The sequence below is a fragment of the Mustelus asterias genome, chromosome 1 (genome assembly GCF_964213995.1).
Source record: "Mustelus asterias chromosome 1, sMusAst1.hap1.1, whole genome shotgun sequence".
NCBI lineage: Eukaryota > Metazoa > Chordata > Chondrichthyes > Carcharhiniformes > Triakidae > Mustelus > Mustelus asterias.
In genome coordinates this window covers 132436765-132455573 of record NC_135801.1, presented here as the reverse complement: position 1 = coordinate 132455573, position 18809 = coordinate 132436765, and the positions used below count along the sequence as shown (strand labels likewise).

The following is an 18809-nucleotide window of genomic DNA, read 5'->3' as shown; positions in this document are numbered from 1 at the left end:
AAAATCATTGATGCCATGGAAACAGGCTGTCTAATCAATTGATTGGAGCAAGAAGACCTTACAATGGCTGTCTCTTCCTCATTAAAAGGACTTGATTTCCACCTCCTGAAGGCCAAATCCTGTCCAAAGCATTAATTCAAAAATGTTCCCAGGTCTGCGAGATATTACTGCCACCTTTCGCATCAGCTTCCCTGCTTCATGGTGCTACAGCAGGTGTCCCACTGGATAACAGAACTGTCCTCCTCCTCCTTCTCATCAGTAGCAACAGCTCCCTTCATGTGAAGGAGCCCAGCATGTAGAGTGAATGGACTTTAAAAGAAGGAAACTGGGTCAGGGTCGCAACAGGGTCAGGGTAGCGTGAGAAATTTGCACCACATCTTCATCTCCAATGAGAGGAAAGAAATCCAGTTCACTATATTCTGGCTATAAATACTAATATAGACAGTTCTATATACTGTATGAATACCTCAGGATTTCAACTTTATTAAAGCAACCACAATTTTACTCCCTGATATTGTTCTCTATATTATGTTTGTTCCCATCTTTATTAAGGATGAATTGGTTTTTTTTGTCAAAGCAATCACAGATGATAATTCCAAATATTTGTTTTAAGCAGAATATTGCAGCATGAAAAGGTTTGTTTGTTTTCTTACTCCATCTTCATACGTGAAATGATTATAAAGTACAGGCACTATTCAAGCTGAAATGTAGAATCATTTTGTTGTAAACATAGCAAGCATGATTTGCATATCATCGATCCTCTGTGCAGTCAAAACGGCTGTTTCTGAAAACTGTGTGGCTGGAATAATGAGGCTTTGCAGCTACAAAAAAATCATCTCCGATTCACTGTTTAACCACATTAAAGTTTGTTCAAATTTTAATGTTTAGACATTATGACTGAATGTTAGCAGTAACAACCTAAGCTTTAAGAAATGACACATTCAGGTTTGAACTGAATATATATGAATCATATTTATCATTTATAACTAAAATTGAAACAATAATCTCTCTCTAGTGCTTGGTCCTCAGAGGAAGAATATTGAGGGTATACTGCATCTGTCCTTGGGGAGATTGTTGTGTGGGAAATATGTAGAAAAGTTTTAACAAAAGTAATGGAGAATTTAAAACCTCATTAAAAGTTAATAAGAGGATTGTTGTATCTCTTACCACACTTCTGGCAAGATTGACTCATGAAGTCCAGGGTGGTTGGTTTGCTGGCTTTCTTTCTAACTGACACGTTTATCTACAGAAAGAATTGAAAACCATTTGCTACTGAACATTAAATGACAAATTAACCAAGTGATATTTTGTAGAGGGAGAAACGTTGCAGACAACTCTGATGAGGTTTTCCAACCGAAAGGATGACTCATCTTTCTTTCAAATGCTAACAGACGTGCATTTTATTTACGGTACTTATCTGGTTAGACTTAAAGTTTCTTCTGTTTGTGTCTTCCCTTCAAGTGCTGAAAAATATTTTGGGATGACTGAATAACTTCTGTTTGCTGAACTGGCAAAAGATACATTTAATGGAGTTACTAGTGGAATATTTTTTCAACTGTGATTAAACCAGTTTTTAGTCATACATTACATCCCAGCATCAACTTTTCTTAAATTACATTTCTGAGAAGGTGCCGGGTATGTTTTATTATAGGTACTGCATTAAAGCTATTGTTACTTAATATTAGAGATGCCATTTAGTTGGTTCTTTAAACAAACAAACAATGCTTTAATATAGTCATTTATTCATAGCTGATACTAGTTGCAGTACAGAAATACATTTTGGCAGCCTTTGGTCTGAAGTTCACCTTTCCAGACATACTCCATATACTTTACAATTATTGACAATATAGACACTGGGTAAATTGATGATTCACTATCTGTAGTGCTTCACTCTCTCAACCGTAAGTGATATGTCAGACTACGTCATATAGATCCAAACTGAGATGATTTCCTGTAAACCAAAGATCTCCTGGCATTGCTTATTTCCAGGAATTGTGCCCCACCAAGTATGTTGTTGGTCAAAGCGTTGAAGCTGCTGTCTAATTAAAAATGAAACCAACAATGCAGAATTCACAGTGCAATCTGCACGATAGCACAGTGGTTAGCACTAATGCCTCACAGCGGCAGGGACCCAGGTTCAATTCTGGCTTTGGGTGACTGTCTGTGTGGAGTTTGCACATTCTCCCCATGTATGCATGGGTCTCCATGTACTCCAGTTTCCTCCCACAGTCCAGAGATGTGCCGGTTAGGTGGATTGCCATGCTAAATTGCCCCTTAGTGTCCCAAGATGTGTAGGTTAGAGGGATGGTAAATGTGTGGGGTTACAGGGATAAGATGGGGGAAAGGGCCTGAGTAAGGTACTCTGTCAGAGAGAGTTGGTGCAGACACGATGGACCAAATGGCCTCCTTCTGCACTGTTGGAATTCTATAATACTGGAATTTGTTTTATTTGTTCTTGGGATATGGGTGACATAAGCAAGACTGTATTTATTACCCATCCCATTGCCCTGAGGGCATTAAGGCAAATCTGACACAAAAACAAAAAATGTTGGATCAGAGAACATCTGTGAAAAAATCATGAAATTAATATTGAACATTTCAACAGAACTGGGAAAAACACATTTAAAAGGAACAGAACAAAGTGTTGGAAGAATTCAAGAGAGAAGTGGATTGGCCTGGTAAGTGCTGAAATGGAAAGTGAGAGATGGTTAAGATATTAACATGGAACAACAGAGAGCAGCATTACAAAATAAATTTAAAACACCTGAGACACACTGAGAGCTTGTGAATAACTGAGGCAGTGGAGAATAAATGTGATGTGGAGGCTGTCTTGTCTGGAGACAATACACATCTTTTTAGCCTGTCTTGATGCTCTCTCCACTCCCATTGTTTTGTTTCTTAAAGACTGGATTAGTTGTAAGTATTCGCATTCCAACCATTATTCATGTAAATTGAGTCTGTGTCTTTATAAGTTCTGTTTGTGAACAGAATCCCCACTCACCTGAAGAAGGGGCTCAGAGCCTCGAAAGCTTGTGTGGCTTTTGCTACCAAATAAACCTGTTGGACTTTAACCTGGTGTTGTTAAACTTCTTACAGTGGAGAATAAATACAGGAAAAGATGGCAATTCCAGCAGCTCAGGAACTTAAGCACTCCAGGTAATAATTTTCCTGAGCCTAATTTTCCATTCAGAAAGTGGCTTCCCTGGGGTGATCAGCTTGATAAGATGGCAATGCATGACCTTGATACCGCCAACCAGAATCACCTGACCTCTCCTGCTCATGGTGGCATGCTGGGAAAATCATGTGGTATCATCAGGAAGCGGATAGAATGTGGTACAATTGTTCCACATCACAGAACTGTTACATTGCTATGATTGTTCATCAACAACACAGAGTGTAAAATACAGATCTTGCAATGCGCAGGGAAATCTGCTTATCTTCCGAACACTTTCCAAGATTGGAAGTATATCCATTTTACAGAGCAGAGAAGCAGTGATAGTTCGATGTCGAGGTTCACAATGCATTCAACAGCTTCAACTGAAGCAGTGTGAATGATTGTGAGGACAACATGAATGGATATCTCAGGGCAGGAGTTCAGTAGGTAGGTGATGGCCTGACTTGGATGGCCACAGTTTGAGTTGTTCCTCAAGTTCCACTTGTCCTCTACCTGGGCAGTGCCAACTAAGGGCCCAATAGTGACCCCAGATTAATTTCTACACCATTGCCTCTGCAAATATCTTGCATCATGGGGAGGGAATCCGCAATTGGATCCAACTGCTCTACACAGACATCAGTAGCGCAGTTTCAATCAACGGGTGGGAATCAGATATGTTTCAAATCAGGTCTGGAGTCAGGCAGGGCTGCCCTCTCTCCTCTGTCCTTTTTGTGTGTTGCATTGAACCCTTCGCCAAGGCCCTCAGAAGCGACCCAGGCATCAAAGGGGTTACAATCCCAGCAGCGGAGGCACGCAAGTCAAAGCCTCCCTGTACATGGATGACGTGGCTGTCTTCTGCTCGGACCCCTCGTCTGTTCTCAGGCTCCTCCAAGTCTGTGAGCAGTTCGAGCTGGCCTCGGGAGCCAAAGTCAACCGGGTTAAGAGCGAGGCCATGTTCTTTGGGAACTGGCCTGACACATCCTTTGTCCCCTTCACCATCAAGGCAGACTACCTCAAGGTGCTGGGGATATGATTTGGAGCGGCAGGGGCATGCGCCAAAAACTGGGAGGAGCGCATCGCCAAAGCCAGACAAAAATTGGGATTGTGGGAGCAATGCTCCCTCTCCATCACTGGGAAAAACCTTGTGATCCGATGCGAGGTTCTGTACGTGGCGCAGGTGTGGCCTCTTCCCAAATCCTGCGCAACAGCAGTGACCCAGGCCATCTTCAAATTTATCTGGAGATCAAAGATGGATCGTGTCCGGAGGCGATGCACAAATCTCCAGAGAATGGAGGGAAAAACGTTCCCAATGCCGCCTCATTCTGATGGCCACCTTTGTGTGCAGCTGCATCAAGCTGTGTGTAGATCCTCGGTACACTAACAACAAGTGCCACTATTTTTTGAGGTTCTACCTGTCCCAAGTGTTGCGGAGGATGGGTCTGGCCACATTGCCGCGGAACGCTCCAAGTAATTGGACCGTACCGCAGCACCTGTCCTTCGTGGAGAAATTCTTCCAGAAACACACCCTTGACCACATGGCTATCAAGCAGTGGTCAGCACGTAATGTCCTTGAGGCCCCGAGAGAAAAGGAGATGGCGGATCCTGTCGGATGGTTCCCTGAGCAGACTGTCAGTGTCATCTGGCAGAATGCCTGATCACCAGAACTCACAAACAAGCACCAAGACCTGGCTTGGCTGGTGGTGAGAAGGGCACTCCCCGTCAGATCCTTTATGCACGCCAATGGGTTCGATTCCCGGCTTGGGTCACTGTCTGTGTGGAGTTTACACATTCTCCTCGTGTCTGCGTGGGTTTCCTCCGGGTGTTCCGGTTTCCTCCCACAGTCCAAAGATGTGCGGGTTAGGTTGATTGGCCATGCTAAAATTGCCCCTTAGTGTCCTGAGATGCGTAGATTAGAGGGATTAGTGGGTAAAATATGTAGGGATATGGGGGTAGGGCTTGGGTGGGATTGTGGTCGGTGCAGACTCAATGGGCCGAATGGCCTCTTTCTGTACTGTAGGGATTCTATGAACTCGACGCTTTTGGGAGAATCGTGGCCACTGTGTGAAGGAAATGCTTTGGTACAGCAAGAGTTCATTAAATTGGTCCACTGGATGAGGAGGTTGTCCTTTGATGAGCGGCTGAGGTTTATATTCTCTGAAGTTTAGAAGAATGAGAGGGGATCTCATTGAAACATGCAAGATTTTGAAGGGGCTTGCTAGGTTAAATGTTGAGAGACTGTTTCTGTTGAGCATAGAATTTAAAATATGGGCCACAATCTCAGGAAAAGGGACCAATCATTTAGGACGGAAATGAGGAGAAATCACTTCACTCAAGTGGTTGTAAATCTTTGGAAGTCTCTGCCTCAGAGGCTTGCGGGTGCTCCATCATTTAAGGCTGGAGTAGACAGCTTTATGGGGCGGGATTTTATTGCGGGGTGGGGGTGGAGTATTGCTGATCCCCTAGTTAGGAACGTTGTTGGTGAACAACTTACATAAGGCTGCCCCACAATGACAACACATTACAGGCAGCCTTAATAAGCTCTGCATGGGCATTCTGCTCCTCAGTGGCAGGGAATCTCACCTTTGGGAGCTGGCGGCCGGTCTGATTGGCTGGCAGCTGTGTAGACCCACCAGCGTAAGAAGCAAATAGTGACCTCTGCTGGAACTACAAGGGACTCCCCGGCAATAAAGGTCAGGGAAGCTGAACTATGTTGGGGCTTTTTTGGGTGGCCAGCAATCAAGGATCCCTGGGAGAGGAGAAGGGAATGGAGGAAGGGTCAGGTTTTGGAGCTCAGTTGGGGAAGGCACAAAGGAGAATACCATTTTTGAGGGAATGGGATGCACACAGAGCACCCCCAAAAGAGGTACCCCCTCTTTCTTCCTGGCTTTTCACCAGAGTTGATGAAAAAGTGGCTTACCTACTCTCGTCCACCTTTCACCACCAACCATGTTATGGAGGTGGAATTAGATGCTCAACTGCCCCTTAATTGGGCAGTTAAGGGCCTCAAAAAGACTAAGGGCAGGCGGGCCAGTGGGTGCCTTAACCACCTATCATATTCTGGGGATTGGTTCAGGGGTGGGTGGGAAGACAGGGGGCGAGCCACCTGTAATTGTTACGTGTGATCCCGCCATAAACATGTCCAAAAGGGCAGTAAGATGCAGCCCTTGGTGTCTCCGAGAACCAGGACATATGGGGAGTGGGTGGGAAAGTGGAATTGAAGCCCAGGATCAGCCAGGATTATTTTGAGTGTTGGAGCAGTCTTGATGGCTGTGTGATGTATTCCTGCTCCTGTTTCCTGTGATCCTGTGTGATATGTCAGTGGAATTGATGACATTTATATTATCAAGTAGACATGCATACTGTCCAATTTCATTTAGGATCAGAGTTGGGTTTTGCATCAGGATTCACAGGATGACAAAACAGATACCGACACAACAGTAATAACAATTGTTATGATGCCAGCTGATACTACTGGGCAGGTCACATCCCAGGGTGGAACCTGGCTTAATAGATTCTAACTTTTATTTTTTTTGTTTAGAAATGTGGAGGGTGGCTACTGAACAGGAGTCTGCTGATTAACTTTTAACAAACGAATTTAAAAATTCTTAAACAAGATGACCGATATTACAATATTTTTTTATTTCAAAAATATACTTTATTCATTTAAAAAAACTCTCAAATAAGAAATTGCAAAACGACAGATCCAAAAGTTACAAACAGTGCAAAAAAGAATCATTTTTACAGTACAATACAGTGCTTATTTACTAAACATTACATTCATTACATTTCATTACTTAAAACCATGTACATACATCAGAGTTCACTGTGTGCCGTTATTTTTCAGGTGAGCACACAGTTCGCAGGCGGAGTGTATTCTGCAGTTACCGGGCCCTCGGTCTGCCTCGGTTGAGATGCTTTACACGGTGGCCTTTCCCCATTGTGCCTTTGCGGCGGCTGCCCCAAGCTTGAGCGCGTCCCTGAGCACGTAGTCCTGGACCTTGGAATGTGCCAGTCTGCAACACTCGGCCGAGGACAATTCTTTCAGCTGGAAGATCAGCAAGTTTCGGGTGGACCAAAGCGCCCTGGAGCTGTGAAGCAGCAGTGCTAACCACTGTGCTACCGTGCCACCCAGAGTTGGCGGGAAACTATTCTAGATCCCAACTGTTTTGTCAGTTCAGCTTCTCGTCTGAATCTCCGCACTCTGTGCACTGCAGAGGTCCCAATTGTGAATCTCATTAAAAACCCCGGGGGGGGGTGTCTATTCACGCCGGAGTTTGACAGTTCTGGAATTCTGCGCATGCGCAGTGGCCGCGATCTGTCAGACTCCCCGTTTGCTGGCCAACTGGGGACCCCCGCAGTGCAGCCCCTCCAGCCCCCCCATGGCTCGATCACGGCCCCCACAATTCCTGGGCCAGCCCTGATCCCCCGCCCCGGAGCGCCCCGATGTCCACCCCCCCCCCCCCCCCACCCCCCGCCAGCAGTGGCAACCTCCTGATGTCCAGCCCCTCCACCCCCCGTTGACTCCCCCTCCAGGAGGCAAATCCCCCCAGCCCGCCCCAATCGCTGCCCTCCCTCCATCCCAAACCAATCCTGTCTGCAGAGTGGCAGTGGAACCCCCACCGATTGCCCCTCGGCCCCACCCACAATAGGCCCCACCCCCTTGGCACTGCCCCATGCCTGTTGGGAAGTGCCAAGGTGTCCCCTGGACATGGGCACTTTGCCCCTTGGGCAGTGCCAGGGGGCACAGGCTGGCACTGCCAGTGTGTCCATGCCCAGGGGGCACCATCCCCTGCCGCCCGACCCCCTGGGGGGCCCCGATTGCCCCCCCTTCATTCCGGCGTGATAGAACAGTACAGCACAGAACAGGCCCTTCGACCCACGATGTTGTGCCGAGCTTTGTCTGAAACCAAGATCAAGCTATCCCACTCCTTATCATCCTGGTGTGCTTCATGTGCCTATCCAATAACCGCTTAAATGTTCCTAAAGTGTCTGACTCCACAATCACTGCAGGCAGTCCATTCCACACCCCGACCACTCTCTGAGTAAAGAACCTACCTCTGATATCCTTCCTATATCTCCCATCACGAACCCTATAGTTATGCCCACTTGTAATAGCTCCATCCACCCGAGGAAATAATCTTTGAACGTTCACTCTATCTATCCCCTTCATCATTTTATAAACCTCTATTAAGTCTCCCCTCAGCCTCCTCCGCTCCAGAGAGAACAGCCCTAGCTCCCTCAACCTTTCCTCATAAGACCTACCCTCCAAACCAGGCAGCATCCTGGTAAATCTCCTCTGCACTCTTTCCAGCGCTTCCACGTCCTTCTTATAGTGAGGTGACCAGAACTGCACACAATATTCCAAATGTGGTCTCACCAAGGTCCTGTACAGTTGCAGCATAACCCCACGACTCTTAAACTCCAACCCCCTTTTAATAAAAGCTAACACACTATAGGCCTTCTTCACAGCTCTATCCACTTGAGTGGCAACCTTTAGAGATCTGTGGATATGGACCCCAAAATCTCTCTGTTCCTCCACAGTCTTCAGGACCCTGTAATCCACATTTAAATTAGTCCTGCCAAAATGAATCACCTCACATTTATCAGGGTTAAACTCCATTTGCCATTTTTCAGCCCAGCTTTGCATTCTATCTATGTCTCTTTGCAGCCTACAACAGCCCTCCACCTCATCCACTACTCCACCAATCTTGGTGTCATCAGCAAATTTACTGATCCAACCTTCAGCCCCCTCCTCTATGTCATTAATAAAAATCACAAAGAGCAGAGGACCAAGCACTGATCCCTGTGGCACTCCGCTAGCAACCTGCCTCCAATCCGAAAATTTTCCATCCACCACCACCCTCTGTCTTCGATCAGACAGCCAGTTACCTATCCAATCGGCCAACTTTCCCTCTATCCCACACCTCCTTACTTTCATCATAAGCCGACCATGGGGGACCTTATCAAAGGAACTAGTGGGGGATCTCCTACTAGTTCCCCGAACATGGGGAGCTAGACAACCCCATCGGAATGAAGTACTCCTGGCAGGGTGGGAGATTCAATCGGGACTGGTAAGTTTCCGATAATTAGATTTAAACGATATATAAAACATATTTTTAAAAATTCAAATTTCTTACCCGCCTTCCCGCCGGTTTCCAGCGTGGTCTGATCGGCGACTGTTTGCCGGCTCTGGGAGATGTGCATGCATTCCCGGCGCACGCACAAATCTCGGAACAAGGCCGGCGACGCACATCTCCCATTACGACCCACCAGAAAGGTTGTGGGTCGTGATGGGAGAATCGCGACCAGCATTTCTGGCGTAATTTCACCAAAACCCTATACAATTATAGTAAGACTTCTGTATTCCTGTACTCCAATCCCTTTGCAATAAAAGCTAACCATGCCAGCTGCCTTAAAGGCTTGTTGTATCTGTATGCTAAAGTCCTGTGTTCCATGCACAACTACACTCAAGTTTCTCTGAACATCTTTACAAGTTTCACAACTATTCTTTAAAAGAATCAAGAATGACAGATTTCACAAACAACATATTTTGGGACAGTAATGACTATTCTCGCATTTCAAAAGGTTTGGTTTTTTTTGGAATAAGTACCTTGTCTTCGACAATCAATATTGTGAATCCTCAAGATTGATACAAAGTGTGTTTTACATCCAGCGTCTGCTCACTGGCAGTGAGACAGCTCCATAAACAAACTGTTTCATCAGCTGCTGCTGAAAACACAATGTTGCCATCGGGACTTAATGCCAGATGCAGAACTCTCCCTCTGTGACCTGCAAAATGAGATTATGTAGAATGAAAAACATTAAACATAGAAAATAGGTGTAGGAGTCGATCATTCGGCCCTCTGAGCCTGCACCACCATTCAGTACAATCATGGCTGATCATGCACTCAGTATCCCACTCCCACTTTCTCTCCATACCCCTTGATCTCTTTAGCCATAAGGGCCATGTCCAGCTCCCTCATCTCAGTTCTGAATGGCTGACCCTTTATTCTTAGACTGTGACCCCTGGTTCTGGATTTCCCCAACATCAGGAATATTCTTCCCGCATCTAGTCTGTCCAGTCCCATCAGGATTTTATATGTTTCTAAGAGATCCCCTCTCATTCTTCTAAATTCCAGTGAGTACAAGCTCAGTCAATCCAGTCTCTCTTCATATGTCAGTCCTGACATCCAGGAATCAGTCTGGTGAAACTTTGCTGGACTCCCTCAATAGTAAGAGTGTCCTTCCTCAGACTAGGAGACCAAAACTGCAGACAATACTCAAGGTGTGGCCTCACCAACTGCAGCAAAACATCCTCTCAAATACTCAAATCCTCTTGTTATAAAGGCCAGCATGCCATTACCTATCCTCACCGCCTGCTGTACCTGCATGCCAACCTTCAGTGACTGTTCCACCATGACACCCAGGTCACGTTGCACTTCCCCTTTTCCTGAACTGCCACCATTCAGGTAATAATCTTCCTTCCTGTTTTTGCCACCAAAGTGGATAATCTCACATTTATCCATATTGTATTGCATTTGCCAAGTATTTGCCCCTCGGTCAGTCTGTCCAAGTCACCCTGCAGCCTCTTAGCATCCTCCTCACAGCACACGCTGCCACCCAGTTTGGTATCGTCTGCAAATCTGGAGATATTACATTCAATTCCTTTGTCCAAATCATTAATGTATATTGTGAATAGCTGGGGTCCCAGCACTGAACCCTGCGGTACCCACTAGTCACTGCCTGCCACTCTGAAAAGGACCTGTTTATTCCCACTCTCTGCTTTATATCTGCCACAGTAAGAAGTTTAACAAAACCAGGTTAAAGTCCAACAGGTTTATTTGGTAGCAAAGGCCTTCGGAGCCTTATGCTCCTTCTTCAGGTGAGTGGGAATTCTGTTCACAAACAGGGCATATAAAGACACAAACTCAATTTACAGAATAATGGTTGGAATGCGAATACTTACAGCTAATCAAACAATGTGAGTGGAGAGAGCATTAAGACAGGTTAAAGAGATGTGTATTGTCTCCAGACAGGACAGCCAGTGAAATTCTGCAAGTCCAGGCAAGCTGTGGGGTTTACAGATAGGGTGACATGAACCCAATATCCCGGTTGAGACCGTCCTCATGTGTGCGGAACTTGGCTATCAGTTTCTGCTCAGCGACTCTGCGCCGTCACGTGTCGTGAAGGCCACCTTGGAGAACGCTTACCCAAATATCAGAGGCCAAATGCCTGTGACCACTGAAGTGCTCCCCAACAGGAAGAGAACAGTCTTGCCTGGTGATTGTTGAGCGGTGTTCATTCATCCGTTGTCGCAGCGTCTGCATAGTTTCCCCAATGTACCATGCCTCGGGACATCCTTTCCTGGTGTTGTTAAACTTCTTACTGTGTTTATCCCAGGCCAACGCCGGCATCTCCACATCATATCTGCCAACCAGTTCTCTCTCCATCCACGTCAATACATCACACCCAATACCATGAGCTTTAATTTTGCTCACTAATCTCTTGTGTGGGACCTCGTCAAAAGCCTTTTGAAAGTCCAGATACACAACATCCACTGGTTCACCATTGTCCACTCTACTGGTCACATCCTCAAAAAATTCCACAAGATTTGTCAAGCACGATTTCCCTGAGCGAGTTTTATCAATTAGCTCAATTAAGAAGCTCAAACCACTTTGGCTGCAGGCATGATGTCTTTGCATCAACTTATGGACCTCTGTTGACTGACATCCAAATGCTAATTAAAATAGCATTTAGTGGCTCCCGTATCTTTTCTAAGTTCTCAGGTAATCCAAAGGAGCATATGGCATAAAGAAAATGCTGGAAATGCACAAAAATAGTCTGTGAACATTTCAGGATAATACTCTGTATCAGAAGTGAAAACTAGAAGATGGGGATCTTTTGGAGCACTTTGTCCCAAGTCAGATTTGTGGAGCCAGCAATTGTCCCAACTCTGCACTCCCAACCTGGGAGTGAACAATTCAGGCCTAGTCTCAAAGAAGAGAAGCAAAGGTGGAGGTGTAAGAGATAACAGTGGAAAACAAATAATGAAAGGCAAAGGATTTTACGAGGCTCTTGGTGATGGACCAGGAGGTTGGGGGATGATGAGTGTGGGAAGGAGATGAAATGCCTATCCACTTCCCCCAATTTTGCCAGTGGTGGGTGCAAGATCGCAAGTTCTTTAGCTGGACTTTGATTAAATATAAAACCTGCAAAACTTCATGGATATTAATATTGCAAACAGACCAAATCTCTGCTGTACTGGAAGGGGTTAATCTTCAAAACATGTCGATACCGAAACCAAAACACTGGGACATTTCCATCTCAAAACAGTGACCATCAGTCAATCCAATTAAAGAAACTGAGGGGCCATCAGAGCTAACGACCCAGACAGCAGCCACTATACAAACATCAACAACAGCTGAGGGGAAATGGACTTTATCACATACATATCACCAGGGGTGCCAGAAACATCGCACCTGAAACATCATGATGGATGGTTTGTCTGGACTAAGGCAAGAGCCAAGCTAAATGAAATTAAATGGTGTTTAGCACTGACCATCTACACAGGGTGTTCCCACAATATGCTTTAAAATCTTTGATAATTTCTTTAATAAAAAGGGTAAGACAGTGGAGTCTTGCACTGCAGTCATGATGGAGAGTCAGAAATGGCTACCCTAATTCACAGCCTACAGATCCTACCGGAAGGACCAACTGTGTGGGCAGTATATCTAATTCCTTCTTGAAATCACACAACATTCTGGCCTCCACTACTTTCTGTGATAGTGAATTCCACACATTCACCATCCTCTGGGTGAAGAAACTTCTCCTCACCTCAATCTTAAAAAGTTTACCCCTTATCATCAAACTATGACCCCTCGTTCTGCACTCCCCCACCATTGGGAGCATTCTTTCTGAATCTACCCTATCGAACCCTGTCAGAATTGTGTAAGTTTCTATGAGATCCCCTCTCATTCTTCTGAACTCAGTGAATATAATCCTAATTGACTTAGGGCACGATTTAACCAAAACTTCGCGCCTGTTTTCGGGCGCGAAATCGCGGTAAAGTTGGGCATCGGGCCTATACCACGATCTGCACCTGATTCCAAGCAGATCGCGGCTTTACCGACACCTGATTCGGGCGCAGGTCCAGCCCGCGCCCGAATCGGGCGGCCCGACGATTTAAATGCATTGGCATGCATCTAAATCGACTTAATGAACCGCGCGCCCAACCCTACCGCCAAATCCCACTTTACCGTCTTCTGGCCCGTTCCGGATCCACACTTTTAGCGACCTGCAGAATAAAAGTCCGAAGTGGATTTCTATTCTGCAGGGGAACCTCCGAAGCCCATCCTCCTCGACCATCCTTCGCGGACCCCCCCCGCTAACCACCCCGGCAGACCCCCCCCACCCCCGGGATCAGACCCCCCTGGGAGGCAGGCCCCCCACGGCAGAGCACACCCCCAACCTACCTCGATCGCTCGCCAACAAATCATATTTTAATAACTATGTAGCATTGTCACATGTCCTGTCATAACTAGCTTTCATCAAATCTGTAAAATAGACAGTGGTATCTAGCACCCAAAGTGACTGCAGACTCTAGTGAGTATTGTCAGTACTGTGGTAAATGTTCTGAAATACAATGTGGTGAGAGGGATAGAGCATTTTGGGTGTGCCTACGCCGCAGGGACTGCAGCGGTTCAAGAAGGCAGCTCGCCACCACTTTCTCAAGTGCAACTAGGGATGGGCAATAAATGCTGGCCAGCCAGCGATGCCCACATCCTCCTGTAAATGAATTTTAAAAAGACTTTTATCTGAACAAATATAAAGGGTGTTATTTCCAGTTCTTATCAGTATCCAACCCGTCCATTCCGGGTATTAGTCTAGTCAATCTTCTCTGAACTGCTTCTAATCATAGAATCCTACAGTGCAGAAGGAGGCTATTCGGCCCATCGAGTCTGCACCGACAAAATCCCATCCTGACCCTATCCCCACATCCCCATGTATTTACCCCAGCTCGTCCTCCTGACACTACGGGGTAATTTAGCATGGCCAATCCACCTAACCTGCACATCTTTTGGACTGTGGGAGGAAACCGGAGCACCTGGAGGAAACCCACGCAGACATGGGGAAAATGTGCAAACTCCACACAGACAGTGACCCGAGCTGGAAATCGAACCCGGTCCCTGGCGCTGTAAGGCGGCAGTGTTAATCACTGTGCCACCCATCTTGTATTTTCCTTCCTTGAATCAATTTGAATTGATGGACAATTGTTTATAATTTTCCCAGATATGTTCTTTTGGTCGTAAGATACTTTGCCATGAGCGAGAATTTGGAAAATTGAGCTTAACCACTCAACATAAAACAATCTGTCAGTGAGATTCCTGACATATTTATCTTTTTATGCAATCTGCAAGATGGTCAAGTCGTACCTTTCAGGTCAGCTGACTTCATAAGAGATGGGTAATTCCAGACAGAAACCTGGTACTTGGGGAAGCCATGGCCAGTTACTAACTCCTTATATTGTGATAACCAGAGCAACGAACAAATCTGAAACAACAATAAAATATCAATTGGTATCAGCATTGGGTGTTTTTTTTAATATATGGCAGCCAGGAAGTTTCACCTCTCTGTCATGAGGGAACTTTCAGCAGTCAGAGATGTGTCGCTGACTTTGGCCAATTTTCAGGCCAAGGGGTCATTTGAAAATTGCAAGCAGTTTCTGCTGGAGAGTCTGATTGAAATGGCAGTCGAAATTGTTGGGTTAAACACTGGAGTCTTCACACTGCCTGTAAAACTTTTCAAAACATTTTGCATCAACCTCAAAACAATCCATTACTTGGACAATAGTCGCACAGAAACTGCAGGGAAAATACTCAGGGCAGGGTTTATCACGCAATCCGCCACGTGTTACATGGCGGTGGGGGGCCACCCACCATTAGCTGATGGTGGGATTTCCTGGTTCCACCATTGTCAACGGGGTTTCCCATTTAATGCACCCCTCGCCACTGTGAAACCCGTGGCGGGGGCGCACCCTTGGCAGGACCAGAAGATCCTGCTGGCATGAATGGCCAGAAAGTTCCGGCCTTGGTCTTTCTCCACGCTTTGTATTTCCGGTACAGTAATCCAATCCTTTCACTGATGTGCTGAGCCTTTACCTTGCCTTCATCTGAAAAAGTGACAAATTTGTTGCCCCAACAAAGGGCTGAAGTGATTGATACATCCGTGTTTGCTCAACTCACACATCTGACCGAGGGCAGCAGAAATGGCTTGAAATCAACCTTCAGCATAAAACTTCAATGCGGTGATGACTTTTATCACAGTGGGTGGAATTCTCTGATCTAGAGCTAAGTACTGTGGTGGGGGCAGGGATGTGGAGAGCTTCCTGCTGAGGAGGCAGATGGGAAATCATGTCATATCTTCCCTGACCTCATCAATTATGCAACCGGGAACAATGATTCCATTGTGGGGCAAGTTTGACTGAACTCATCCCGCCATCATAGCTGGGTGCCATATTGAAAAGACGCCAAACATCCCTGACTCACCGTTGAAGAAAGAAGATGGACCTCTTCAATGACATTGAGGCTGGAGGATCCATCTGGTAGATGCTCTCCCCCCCTCCACCCCCTCTCCACCAACCCACCCCCCCCCCTCCCCCCACCTACTGCTGTGGTCTTCCAAAGTTCTATGGTCCAGAGTCACTGACAGCCTTCATGTTGAACTATGGAGGCAGCTCCAGGCTTTCTTTGGGTAAGTCCTGACCTCTGCATGCCACGCTGTTCCAGATGTGTTCTGAACCGGCATGCTTTCTTGCCGGCATCACAGAGAATCTCGCATCTGGGGAAGATTATGGTCGGGCCTTCATTTGCATCCTATTAGCGGGGTGTAAATCAGTTTCACGCCAGCCTCCAGTGGGTTTCCCGATCTGCTGCCAGCGAAAGGTTCCAATATTTGGGCCTCCTGCCGAATTCGTTCCCCCTGCACACTCCCTCTCCCCCCGCCACCACCTCCCAAACCTGCCACTGAACATGCCAACAGGGGCATGAGAGAATTCCACCCAAAACGTCAGACTCCCCCTGTAATGGATACTGTTTCAGGTGACACCCCCAGAAATAGCAAAACTGCCACTTGCTGAAACGTAGACAGTGAAGTCAGATCTCATCCAATAGGCCCAAGCTGTTGGGGCTGTGCCATTTGATGTGATCACATAATATTATTCTTTGATTTCATGTGTCTGCCACGATTATGTCCCTGAAAAGCAAAAGGAATTTCTTTTGCTTTTCCAAATACAATGCAGCCATTGGCAGGTCACATTTAGCACTGTGTACAGCTGCTGGAAACAACTGGTGATAACAGGAATGCTGTTGTGGGAGGTGTGCACCAAAAGGGCACTGAATCAAAAGCTACCAAGCCACAGTGAAAACATCAATTCGCTCCAGTGTACTTGTCCTGCTGTCAAAAACTTCAAAATGTATAAAGGTCTCACAAATGTAACAACCCAACCTCCGAGGGCGATGTACCATGAAGACACGCTGCTCAGGGGAAGGCCCACAGGACCACAGGTCAACTCGGGTGCAGTATTAACTGTGGCTTTGCCAATGTTGCCCACATCCTTAACAACATTTAAAAGAGTTTTTTAACAAACAACAATTTGATTGAGAAAATCAGGAGCAGCGCTGCCAATCAAGAAAGAAATTGTGACATTGGATGTTTTTCAGCAGTTTACATCATTCTCTCGGGGTTAACGGGAAGGTGCTACATAGCACTGCCTCAAGAGCTTTAAAAAATTGTCCTATGTAATTGGGAGGTCCGCAGGGTCTGTGTTGTTGTCAGGGGATCATTTTAAGTTCCACATCATGGAACTTATGTTTGAATATGATGTGATGCCACAGCTTGATAGAAAATGTTATAGGTATCCATTAATGTTAGGTAATAGAACAGTAAGAAGTTTCACAACACCAGGTTAAAGTCCAACAGGTTTATTTGGAATCACGAGTTTTCAGAGCACTCACCTGATGAAGGAGCAGCGCTCCGAAAGCTCATGATTCCAAATAAACCTGTTGGACTTTAATCTGGTGTTGTGAGACTTCTTACTGTGCCCACTCCAGTCCAATGTAATTAGGAAATAGAGATAGTTTAAGTAATTTATATTTGTGTTGTGTCAATTAGAAGTAAGGCATAAATTTAAGTAAGTTTAATTTGTCTTTCTGTGTTTGTACGCTAAGAAAGGGAATGCAAGGAAACAGCCTGGACTGAATTCAAGAGGGTAAATCAAAATAATTTTGACCATTGAATATGGGCAGTAAAAGTAGAGACAACATGCAGAGCTTTTTCGGAAGTAGTACCCTTGGAAGAATTTAAAGATTCATTTCCTTCAGTAGTTAGGAGCCATGTTGCGGAACAGAGGGTTAAAATGGCTAGACAGGCAACAGGGATGGTGTTGATTATGAACTGATCCATAGACCCAAACTTTTTTCATCATCCTCATTGTGGCCAGGAGGCCAACAGCCAGAGCAGCCAGGCCTGATGGGAATTAGGACAAGCCAAATTGAACTGGCACAGGTCAAGGCAAGCTGGGCAAGCCCTGACATGTCCTGTGTGCTTTGGCCTGAGGTTCCCTCCCCAACCAAATAAGGACAACGTTATGGATGCTTCACCAGACACACCAGTGCCGCATTTCCATATATGGAGGGGCTACATGCGCTCCGTGCATCTACAGGTACTCCTGGCGTCTTCCATATTTGGACTCCGTAATCCCATTGGCTAGTTGCCAGGGAAACTTCTGGAAAGGTGCCAAAAGGAGGATAAAGGGGAATCCTAGAAACCCCACCAGCGAAGACTCGGTGTCAGCAGCAGAGGTGCAACAAGGATCCAGTGAAGAATCAGCGAAGAACCAAGACTAATTTTCATAACGTGGAAAATCCTGAATTTGGAACTCAGCAAAGACCCAAGACAAGGATTCATGCCCGGTGGAGCGAGCCCGGCCAGTTCAACCTCACAGGTAGTATTCGGGCCTCAGATAAATGTGCTAGAGTAGTGTTTAGTTTAAGTAAAAGGAGTTTCATTTAACAAAGGTGCCTTGTCAAAGTTTGGTACCAAAAGTATTGTAATAATGACAAAAGTTTCTTAAAGTATAATCGGGAGTCAACTCTCTGTCTTCTGTTCATTACACAAGGAAGTGCATCTTGATAAAAGAGTGATAATACACTGGTCAAAGTGCCGAATTTCCAGACAACACCATAAATCTAAGAAGGATAGAAAATGGGAAAGTGAAAGGAAAACAAGTAGCCAAGGAAGCGAAGAGACAGCTGGGAATGGTGAAGAAATTTCACCTCAGATCAGAAAGGAAAGTGCTGAGGGTCAAAGTGAGATTCAAAGGCCTGAGGTGGGGCACATTCAGGCAGATTTCTGGAAACTAAATTGGAGACCGCGTGCAGTCAGAGGAAAGGTAACACCAGAAAAGGAAGTCATTTTGAAACTGTAGCATTGGTACAGGTTAAATCTGTTCCCTCAGAATCTACGAGAAAGGAGAATATGGTTCAAGATAGTTCAGAGAATTCTTCTTTAAGTACCTTTGAAGGAAGTCAAGCTAGTTAAGGTTTTGGATGCTTTATTTCAAAGGGAGAAGTGTTCCCTTACTCCTCCAACATAATAA

General features: G+C 45.7%; 1 protein-coding gene across 1 annotated transcript in view; it reads right to left on the bottom strand.

Annotated features, from left to right (window-relative positions):
* Positions 1 to 9794: 9794 nt before the first annotated feature.
* Positions 9795 to 18809, bottom strand: part of LOC144510523 (cell division cycle protein 20 homolog) — a 46127-nt gene continuing 37112 nt past the window's right edge. The window contains exons 7-8 of the mRNA XM_078240054.1: positions 14587 to 14704; positions 9795 to 9943 (exon numbers count right to left, since the gene is read on the bottom strand). Coding sequence (XP_078096180.1) covers positions 9795 to 9943; positions 14587 to 14704 — 267 coding nt within the window. The remainder of the gene's footprint in view (positions 9944 to 14586; positions 14705 to 18809) is intronic.